The sequence below is a fragment of the Sinocyclocheilus anshuiensis genome, unplaced genomic scaffold (assembly GCF_001515605.1).
Source record: "Sinocyclocheilus anshuiensis isolate Anshui unplaced genomic scaffold, SAMN03320099.WGS_v1.1 scaffold1382, whole genome shotgun sequence".
NCBI lineage: Eukaryota > Metazoa > Chordata > Actinopteri > Cypriniformes > Cyprinidae > Sinocyclocheilus > Sinocyclocheilus anshuiensis.
Window position 1 is genome coordinate 301912 of NW_015554207.1, and position 11736 is coordinate 313647.

The window sequence follows — 11736 nt, forward strand, 5'->3', positions numbered from 1 at the left end:
GTTTGTTCATCTCGCTTCGTGCTACAGGCCACCTGTGTCCATGTAACCCAAATGGCTTAAAAAACATTGTTGTTGTTATTGTTTATAAATTCAAAAATGCCAGAAGCTTTCTGTGAGAGTTATGTTTAGGGGTAGCATTAGGGTTAGAGGACAGGAAATATGATTAGCTCAGCATGAAATAATTACACATATGGGGAGTCCCCATAAAACACATATACAAGTGTGTGTGAGTGTCTTTCCCAGACTATGACTGCTAAACCCACTCCTTCAACTCTGTATTACAGCTCAACTTTCAATCCTCTAGCCCATCCCTTTCTAACTAATACTCATTTTCCCTTCACACATTCTGACTGTCCTTGTTCATCTCCATTTTTTCCACCAGAAAGAGAATTTCATCATTGGCTCAACAACCATACAAATGTGGATTTGCAAAACGTCCAACAAGTCAGTCCAACAGTATAACTACATCTCTATACAGTACAGATGGGGCACAACAGTTTTTAAAATTGTGGTCTATTTCCAGTTTCTCATATTCCTAATGGCATTTTATAAATACATTTGATCTACTGCTACATTTTTGTTTTAAAAGTGATTTAAACATTTCATTTTACTTGTCTGAAATCTGAAAGTCCTGCATACTGTAAATATGTTGGTGAACAGCAGAGCCTGTTCAATTTTCTAAAACTTTACTATAAGGTGTCAGTGTAGGATTTGTGCGTTGGAGGATGGGAGGTGGTGGGGGCCCCTTTTGAAAATCTGCTAAGGGCCGGCTCTGGTGAACAGTCAAGACTATGCTGGTTCACCAGTTAGACCAGCACCAAACCAGAACTAACTAGTCCATACCAGTGTGGAAATTTAAGTTGATTTTAGATAGAAAGAAAAGAGAGAACAGTGGACAAAAGCAGGAAAAGGAAAAGAATAATTGAGGATTTCAGGTTTTGGTAAAGACAGAAATGGAGATGAGGGTGTCTTCAGTTCATGCCAAACCTTTATGAGTATCTTGCCCTTCAGGGAGTTCGGACTGGGGAGCTGCTTTGGGTCTTTGTTCAGAGCCTCCCCCACATCCAGCTTGTCTCCGAAGATGTTTTTCAGATGCTGAGCTATCTTCTTCTGCTGCTGAATGCTGCAGTGATTCTCTATGGACAGGATCACAGGGAACCTGACGCAGCAGGAGACAGAAGGGAGAAAGGATGAGGGTGACAATAATCACAAACCAGGGAATAGCCAGAACAGTCAGCAGCTGCTCCCTGCCACCAGAGCCTTCCCCCGACGTTAACCTTTTATCCGTATTTCTTTCATCTTGACTCATCTTCACTGTCATGTGCTCTTTCTCTTTTGCCATCTCACTCTTCCCTTTTTCCTGCCTGTCTGTCTTTTGTTTGACTGTGTCTCTCTTTTTACCTTCTTTCTCTTGCCACTTGCGGTCTTGCTGTTCTGTTTACTTCATCTGCACACTCAAACAAATCACATTTGACTTTGGTTTCTATTCTCACTCATGGTCTGAGATTTCAACATTACATATTCTAACAATTGCTCTAACAAGGTGTTTCCAAAAGCATGCAAAACCTCCACACATTTTACAATGCAAAAATATTTCTCTTAATCAGTGTCTGTGCCTTGTTTACCAATAAAACTATCGAAACATCCTTGAATCAAGATAAATTTAGTTGAAAAGTTATTAAGATATTATATCTGCATAAGATATTATGTTTTTCAGAGAATAAATATCCTTGCCCCACTGCAAATTGTTTTTCTATTGTTTTAAGAATAATTAAAGGGATACTCCACCCCAAAATGAAAATTATTTCATAATAAGTGTACACTCTTCTGTGTCAGCTGCGACACAAGGATACGTTTTCTACGTGTATTTTTACGCTTTGATTTGAACGAAAACAGCGCATCCATGTGGCGCGGCTGACACAGAAGAGCGTACACTGCTTGCGTTCAGTGGACATTCTCCAAAATGACGCTACGGTGATGCAGAGAGACACAGAGGAGACAAATTGTTGAATAAAGTCGTTATTTTTGTTTTCTTTGCGTACAAAAAGTATTCTCGTCACTTCATAAAATTCAGATTGAACCACTGATGGCAGATGGACTATTCTGACGATGCTTTTCATACTTTTCTGGACCTTGACAGTGTAATTTACTTGGCAGTCAATGTAACAGTCACAAGCCTCCCGGTTTTCATCCAAAATATCTAAAATTGTTTTCCGAAGACGAACGAAGCTTTTACGGGTTTGGTACGACATGGGGGTAAGTGATTAATGACAAAATTTTCATTTTGGGGTGGAGTATCCCTTTAACATTAGTAAGGTTTTAATTTAATACTTCAATTTGAAGTTGACAATGTTGCTTCTCCAGGAAAATTACCCTATTTTAAGGACTTATATTTTACTGAAAAGGGTTTCTGAGACAGAAACACTCATGAAGAAAAAGATTGTGCATTGATTGTGAATTTGATGGCTGAATGCGCTACATAACAAAAGGGTGTACACAGAAATGTCAGTCTAGAAAAAAATAAATAAATAAATAAAATAATGCGGTGCTCAATGAAAATGACAGAATTAGACTCAGACAGGCTATACTGTACCTGAATGCCAGATACCTAGGAATCAGGGAAACCCTCTGGGTTTTCTACATTATGAATGACATTCCTCTCTCACACAAATGCACATACACGTACACACACCATGAAAAAACAAGAGAATCTGAAAGAGGAAAATGGATAGATAAAAAGATGCCCTGTACGGCTACAGTGATAGCAATGCTGTCTCAGCAGGTGTCATGGGATTTGGTGAGTGTAATTTGCATGTGATGTGCATGTGCTAAAAGGCTCATTTGCTCCATTATGTTGAGCCATTAGCTGAAACAGGTGGCTTTTTAATGATAAAATATAATTAAAGAAACAGACAGGTAGCTTTCCAGGAGCATCCAGGCACTGGTACTGAAAGTTCTCTTCACTTATTACTGTACTTATCCTCATGGTGAAAAACAAAACAATTTTCCACAACAAATTAAATATAATTTTTATGTCATGCACCTCACTGGGTGCATTATCTGGTAATAGTAAGATGAAAAAGATACAGCAAACACAGGGTCTGCAAGCCCATCTGAATTGTTTTTGAGAATAACAGTCTATTACACATACAAAAAAGACAGAAGTCTAATACAGACACCCATGACATTCCCCTGTGAAGATGATTACTGAAATATGCAGTATTTTAAGCAATTTTGTATTATGAAGATGTATTGTAATGTTTAATGGAATACTAGCTTACTGTATTTTATGTACTATATACTACTATTTTTGTAAGTATTATGTAAGGCAGTATGCAATATGTAATGATAAATGTTTTAATGGTACTATGCTAACTTATTGTCACATGATCTCACCAGGTTGTATGATATTCAGTGAAACATTTATCTTTTAATCGTTTAATCTTTTAATTTTTTATTAAATTAAATTAACTTAACAACTTAAATTAAAGATCATTATTTTAAAAAATACATTTTGATTACCTTTTTTCTAAAATAAGATTTTAAACTTTAAAAATACATATTTTTTAGTTCTAATAACTTAATAGTAATATTAATTTTGGGGAGTATAATTAAACAATGTAATATATCAGAGTACTGTTCCTTTCTTTAAACGTAAAATTACATCTTTAATTAAAAAAATAATAATTTTTAAGTGAACATATGGCTGTTTTAAATGAGCATTAAATGGCTTTGCTGTGCCCAGTATAGGGATAGTTTTGAAAAGCTACAAAGAAAATGATTGATTTCTTGACATCAACTAATGGCTGATCATAAACGACTATGATAAAAGAGAGAAGAAAAACTGAAGAGAGAAGGAAGTACGCACTCATTGTTTACAAAGGCGTATTTGTTGATGGTCTCAATGACAGATTTAAAGGTGATCTTGGAGGTCAGAGTGTAACCGTGTTGGACCATAGGCTCCCCGTCTGGACCATCCCAGCAGTCCACTGTAGCACAAAGCATAGTCACAATCAGGGCTCTAAACATAATTTATTTACAACCATTGAAAAATATATATTAGACATATATCCACAAGTGTTATCTTACCCTCCACACAGCGGCAGCCGGCCTGCAGGACCCAAGCATACATGTCCGTCTTGGAATGGGACAGCAGCTGATCTCCAGTCAGGTAGGTGTTGTGGGAAGAGGCTATGAAATAGTTACACAGAGGCTGATCCATGTCTTGATTGACCTCGTTGTGCTGAGGGTTGAACACATCACAGACTGGGCTCCGCATGTAGCTGGTGAACCCTAGATAGTGAAAGCAGACACAAAACAGCTGCATATTTTTAATTTATTTGAGCTGTATAATATATTGTGCTACAAAATCGAAACAAACCAAAAACAAAACATGCAACATGTCTTCCAAAAGCTCACAATTTAGTCAAATAATTAATGATGCACTGCTAAAATATTTTTTGCTCCGATCAGGATTTTTGCAGCCGATACTGAGTACCGATTTCTTGTCATGGTGATGGGTGCACGCACCTGGCACGAAGTTAACTTCCGCTCTGTTTGTTTATCAGTCTGGCTATGGTGCCGGCTACAAATGCAGTTAAAGTTAAGGTGATGAGTAGACTGAAGTTGGGCTCAGGTGGTTGTGCTGTGGGATGTGTTTCCCTTACATTTATTTATTTGTGGCTCGCCACAATATCAAAACTGAAGGATTTTCAAAAAGGCTTCGTTGAATAAACATGAGCACGTACTGCACATTTAAAAATCAAAACGAGGCGCGGGTGTTTTTATATCACTGTATTTCTGAAGGAAGACTATCGCGCAATTCTGTTGTGTGATCTTTGATGTTCACTCACTTAGCTCACACACGCATCATTTGGATTAAAACTGAATCGTAAAAATAAGACAATTTATAGGGGCATTCACTATAAACAATTTATTTTCACCCTTAGGCATACACGACTTTCTGGCGAAAGTGAAACTAACAGCCTGTGTGAATTGCGCTAGGCTGTACTACTGTCCTCTCATTCTGCATCAGTACAAATACGTGCACGCGTTGCGCGTGTTTTGCTTGCTTCATGAGTATTTCATCTTGCATGTTATATGCCTGATAAAGCAGCGTTTGTGAGCTCAGCGCTGCTTTGAGTACAGCTGTTACCGGGGAAACCTCTGTTTCTCCCGCTTTAAAGCACCTCCCGCTGGCAGAGAATGAATTTGCATTTTCAGTAAGTCAGTCTGATTTACGCAGCAAACATATTTTGCTTTTCCTATATCCACGGGTGCTGGGGATAATCCGCGGGTCGGGTAATAAAAAATGCATTCGGATTATTTGCGGGTGGATAAAATAAATCATAAATGTTGCAAATATTAACTAAATTCTTTTTAAATAAATTTTTTTCTTGAGCCAGACGATTTCATTTGTGTGTTCGTTCGCCTGATCGGGAAGTTGCAGTGACAGAAATGGTGACATTCCAGATAAAGTTTGAAAGGAGTAAAGCCTATGTTCATAAAATGTGATTATCGGCCGATACCGATCTCCGGCCGATCAATCGTAGCATCCCTAGTTACAACCTTACACAATAAACTCTGCCAAGAAAATATGAGGACATCAGGCAAAAGGGTCATGGCAAAACTGCAGAGCGCAACAACTGGAGGGATCATTCCAGTGACTTTTTAAAAGTCTAAATGTCTTGTTCTCTTTCAAAAATGCAGTTTTTAGACAAAAAGAGAGCTGTGTGAGAGTGGTATGCAGCAGATGTGTGCTGAATCAATTAGTTTCAGCTTGACAAGCCACTAATGGAAAACAAGTCACTAAGAAGCATATCATACTTCAATTATGGAAGCGACACACACACATAAACAAAACACTATTGCAAATTTGCAATAAATACCATGTATAAAAAGGACAGACAGACAGGTAGTCCCTGTTTACACATGGTATTAAGATGTGTTTTTGTCTATACAATCACAACCGTACAACGCTAAATACAGGTATAAATGGGATCTGAAATGTTTTGAGCTTGTCCACTTCCAGAGGTAGTCGAAAACGCATTTGATTGGATTGCTTTCACAGTGTAAACGCCCATGTGGTCAAAATGTGTTAGAACAGCCACTATAGACCACTTCCTCTCTGCCTACTGACCTAATTCTTAAACAGATGGGATTTAAACTGCCGGCTGACGAAAAAAATATAAAAAAGCATAATGTTCTCTTAGCAGTCCTGACTCTAACACAAACCCACAGCATTTGGCATATTTTTGCAGCTATCAGAGCAGATATAACAAAAGCTGATGCCGTCTGTGTCACATTCCGTTGTCTCCTTTCACGTTCGTATGTAAATTGTACAAGCTTATTTCGCAATATTAGATTGAAAGATTAGAAAAGGCCCATTCATACACCCACCCATAGTCCCTCCCCTCAAAGAAATCAGAAAAGTGGTCAAAAATGGACAAAAAAGATGGATTAAAACACTCCCTCATCTACTTTTGATCTGATCGACCAAAACACACATTAATACCACACTGTAAACCCGAACAATACTACTAACTTATAAAGATTAAGAACACTGCAATTAAAGTCTGTTAAATCGTTGATGCAACTTATAACAATTACATTTTCTGAACTAGGAATTTAGTTTTATTTTTGTGTGGCTCAACAGTTTCAATCACCTCAAGGGATCAATTCCTATCACTAGCATGCAAAATATACCAATACCAGCACCAAAACCAAAAATAAATTAAAGCAAAAAACCCATGAAGCTGTGGTTTAATGTGAATTTAGAACCGCTAACTTGCATTATAACCCATGGCAACAGTGTAAAAGTAGCCCGGAGTCAGACCCACCTCTCCCGCATCGGCATCTGCACTTCACATGCGTATGCTCGCGGGCGTAAATTAAGAATCACGAACGGCTGTATTCGAGTCTTCAAGGCATTTTAGGACACAACATCGTCAAGTAAGTAACTTTAACGAATGTTACAGTATTCACTGTAGTTGTCCGCTAGTAAAAAGATAGTTTTATCAGTCATTATCCGTGTATGCCATTGTTTTGCGTTTACTACAGTTCAGTGGATCAGGAGGCGCTGGCTGGAGTGACTGAGTGGAGGCGGAACTAATTTGCATATTCATAGATCAGCGTATAGTAAATGAGGCAAGGGTGTAGAGTTGCATTCACGCTATTTTAAGGAATGAGAAAATTATTTTCACAAGAAAAAACATTTAAATATGTAATTTTGATGATCAAAGATAAGTTTTAATGGATAAAATATTTGACTACAGGGGGACTTTAAATTATTATTTTTAAGTTTACTGAGTGACGTAAAGTGACGTCACATCATTGCTCTAACCGACATTCAGAAGAATCCATTCAACATGGCGGAGACTCCCAAGCGACCGGAGCAAACTTAATGGAACAACTTGTAAGTAAATAAAAAAAAAACTGTGAAAATTTCTTATTTGCTTTTTGAGTGTTGTAAGAATATCATGATAAAGGAATGTTTTCATTTTTTGGAAATGCTGTTTTTACACAGCGCTGTAAAGCGCGGCATTTCCCTAGTGCTTTTGAATGCGCATTTTGAATGCTATTTTAGCGTCACTGCTTATAGTATAATGTTAACGTCAAAGAAGGGCACTGATGTTAAAGTTAGCCGGAATTTTTTCAGTAAACACAGTCCTAACATACGTTTTGAATGTCGCTGCTGTTACCTGCAATGTTTAGGGCTGCGTTTCTCAAAAGCATCGTGAGCTAAGTCGATTGCTGAGACCATTTGGTGGCAAATGTTTCTATGATCATCTTAGCCTGTCCTTACCCCCAGGTGCTGCGGCCGCTGTGACGTGGTCCCTGTGGGGGGGAGTAGAGCGCAGTCTCGTGGGTACCACCCTGGCCTGCGAGGGGCGATGGGGGTATGTGACGAGTGGGGCGGGGCTGAGAGCCGTGGGAGCGGAGCGAGGTCGGTGGAGTGAAAGATAATGAGCAACACCTGCACCACTCTCCGGTCTCGAGTCCCACGGAGGAGCTCCGGAAGGATAAAAGGAGGAGTGACGACAGTGAAGGATGAGAGAGGACCAGGCCTGGACTATTTATGTTGTTGTTGTATTCGGCAGTCGTCCGTGAGGGGCTTCCGCTTTTACTTTCATTTTGTGTTTGTTTATTTATTAAAGTTTTGTGTTTGAATGTTCGCCGGTTCCCAACTCCTTCTTCCCGATCTACGAACGTTGTTACAGATAGATAGGTAGATAGATAGACACACAGACAGACAGATAATAAATAGACAGACAGACAGACCAACCGACCGATAGACAGACAGACAGACAGACAAACAGACAGACAGATAGATAAAGTAGATAGTATGGCTGCCCCCTAATAGTCGACTAATCGTTAGTCGACCAGAAGAGGCTTGGTCGACCAAAATTTTATTAGTCGCTTAGTCGCATAAAAAATAAAAAAATTAATCCACAGGCGAAGTCTGCATGACAGACAGATCGTTAACGGCTATTCTATGGTAATAGAGTACATCAGGCAGGACATTCAAACGCTCGCCTATCATTCATCGACCTCAAATATGGCTTATCATCTGAAATATGTAAGTATTAGCAACTTTACATGACTGCTCAATCTAATGTTAACCTAGAGAAATGTGCGCTATTGTGTCTGTGTGGAGTGTAGAAACTGAACAGCAGCGCGTGCTTTTTTCTGGACAGATGGAGGCTACGGTGTGCTCACTTGCTCTTAAAATAGGCTACTCTGTCATTTTTGGTCATTCAGATAAGAGTAATACATCTTTCAAATCTGTAAAGACTCAACGTTTATTTGTGTGCACTCACAATAACAACAAAAAACGTGCTTTCGTAAAATAATGAAAGCAAACAGGATGCGCTTTCTGCCGTCTCTGTTTGTGAACTTGAGCACGAAACTCCGTGTATATCTTTGCCTTACAGACATTAAATATATATATATAGGAAGAATCGCCGACAGCTCTGTCTGGTCCACAAACTACGTTTCACAACAAAACACACACAAAAAGTGATAAGGAAATAACGCGAGAACCCGTGTGCGTCAGTTCGAGCGAGACTGGAATTATTAAAAAACATATATATAGCCCGCAAATTGTCTGTGAGCTGATTTCCAGCTACAAGTAGAAAAAGAAAAACAGATTACGCAGGAGGGAGATACAGGGAACAGGGATTGGGTGTTCTGCAAAGAGAGTTGGAGGTAAATAATTTTGCAGTAACTGTTATGCTGATGTTGTGGCTGGTCAAGCAAATGTTTGTGCTTGTTTCTCTATGATATAATTGTTCATATATCTATTAAAATACTGATATTCTGGTCTATAACTCCTCCCCGAACTTCCCTCTGCCCTGTATCTGTTACGGAAGGAGACTCACACAGAGGATTAGAAAAATACAATATTGTTTATTTTCAGCAAGAGATACAGATGGTTCGGGCAGGTGAGTATTTGAGCTTAATATCAGTCTTTAAGGAAGATGAGGAGAGTAACACCGTATTTGGTCCTCACAGGAGATCGTGGAAGGGAGACAGAGGACTGCACACACCTCAGCTGAAGAGTACACGGAGTTTCCACGGAGCTGATGACTGGAACGGACTAGGGAATGAAACGCAGGAGAACACACTGGAGGAAACACAGGAGGTAAGTATAACAGGCAGGTAAGTCTTTCAATGTATCTCAAGGATAGCATAGAGAGAGAGTCCACTTCATTGAAACGAGACCGGACACTGAAGTGAAGTGAGATGTGTGCTTTTGAAGGGGAGCTGATGATGATTGCAGATTTGTGACAGGTGCGTGTGATCAGTACTCAGGTGATGGTGTTCGCTGTGATTGGGAGGTGGCTGAGCCTGGCCGATCTGTGACAGTAAGACGTAAGTTTTCATTATAGTACACAGCACTTACTGTATGTCATGATACACAATACCGCGATGTAACATATCCACCGGGGAGGGGGGGTGGGCACCCTGGAGGCTGGTACAGGACGGAGACACGGGAGGCCTCCAGGGCGGATCAGGGAGTTCAGGAGGCCATGGCGGAGCAGACCATTCGGGTTGCCATGGCAGAGCAGGTAGTTCAGGTTCCAATGGCGGAGCAGGGGACTCAGGAGGCAATGGCGGATCAGGGGACTCAGGAGGCCATGGTGGTTCAGGGGACTCAGTAGGCCATGGCGGTTCAGGGGACTCAGGAGGCCATGGCGGATCCTCCGTGGCCTTAGCTGGCTCGGCCACCACGGCCATGGGCATATGCCCCCTCCCCCAAAATCTGCTTGGGGAGAACTAGGTATCCTTGTGGTCGCTCAGGAGGAGCGTGCTCTTGAGGGCCCTCTGGATGAGCGGGCACTTGAGGGCACTCTCGAGTAGCGGGCACTTGAGGGCGCTACGGAGGAGCGGGCACTGGAGGGCACTACGGAGGAGCGGGCACTGGAGGGCGCTCTGGAGGAGCGGGCACTGGAGCTAAACGGGGGATCAGGAGCCCTTCCTGGGCTTGCCACATTAATGTCCGGAGGGCTTGCCACATGAATGCTTGGCTGACTTGACTGGGGAACTGCCGGCTGCCTTGGGTGAACCGCGGACGGCGGCGGACTGGTTCTGGCTCGGGACCGGACACTCCCCAGACACCGGAAGACACCAGAAGACACCTTCTCTCCAACACAGTCCAGTGGTGTCTGGGAGGTCCAAGGGGCGATGGGAGTTGGCCCCAAGCCAGAACAGATGGTTGAGGGTGGTGTCATCCATCCCAACGTCGTCAAAAAACTCTTCAAAAACTGAACTAAAACGGGGAGAGGAGGTGCCGCTTACTTTTTTCAAGGTCCGGTCTTCTGTTACGGAAGGAGACTCACACAGAGGATTAGAAAAATACAATATTGTTTATTTTCAGCAAGAGATACAGATGGTTCGGGCAGGTGAGTATTTAAGCTTAATATCAGTCTTTAAGGAAGATGAGGAGAGTAACACCGTATTTGGTCCTCACAGGAGATCGTGGAAGGGAGACAGAGGACTGCACACACCTCAGCTGAAGAGTACACAGAGTTTCCACGGAGCTGATGACTGGAACGGACTAGGGAATGAAACGCAGGAGAACACACTGGAGGAAACACAGGAGGTAAGTATAACAGGCAGGTAAGTCTTTCAATGTATCTCAAGGATAGCATAGAGAGAGAGTCCACTTCATTGAAACGAGACCGGACACTGAAGTGAAGTGAGATGTGTGCTTTTGAAGGGGAGCTGATGATGATTGCAGATTTGTGACAGATGCTTGTGATCAGTACTCAGGTGAAGGTGTTCGCTGTGATTGGGAGGTGGCTGAGTCTGGCCGATCTGTGACAGTACTCCCCCCTCCCGAAAGGCGCATCCCGCGCCGTAACAATTCCACCGGGGAGGGGGGGGTGGGGGCCCTGGAGAAAAATCGGGCTAAAATCGTGCAGTGTGAACTCGGCATAAGTGTCGCCGAGTTCATATCTTAAACCGAGAGCAAAGAAAGCACTAATTTATCAAATTATTAAAATGTTAATGCAGTCTCCTTACTGTTTTTCACTGACACATTACTTCTGTCGGTGTGCTGTGGCAAGATTTATGCGTGTGCTTGAGGGCTTATGGCTATGTAGGCAATTAAAGGCTCATTATAATGATTTAAACAGTTTATTAATAAACGTGCGATTTGTCGACTAATGCTTCAAATGAACGACTACTAGTCGACCAGAAAAATCCTTAGTCGAGGGCAGCCCTAATTTGTAT

The 11736-nt window shown here is 41.4% G+C and overlaps 1 protein-coding gene across 1 annotated transcript in view; it reads right to left on the bottom strand.

Annotated features, from left to right (window-relative positions):
- plch1 (phospholipase C, eta 1) overlaps positions 1-11736 on the bottom strand; it is a 78496-nt gene that overhangs the window by 34509 nt on the left and 32251 nt on the right. Inside the window, exons 7-9 of the mRNA XM_016463921.1 lie at positions 4090-4293; positions 3869-3989; positions 988-1159 (exon numbers count right to left, since the gene is read on the bottom strand). Coding sequence (XP_016319407.1) covers positions 988-1159; positions 3869-3989; positions 4090-4293 — 497 coding nt within the window. The remainder of the gene's footprint in view (positions 1-987; positions 1160-3868; positions 3990-4089; positions 4294-11736) is intronic.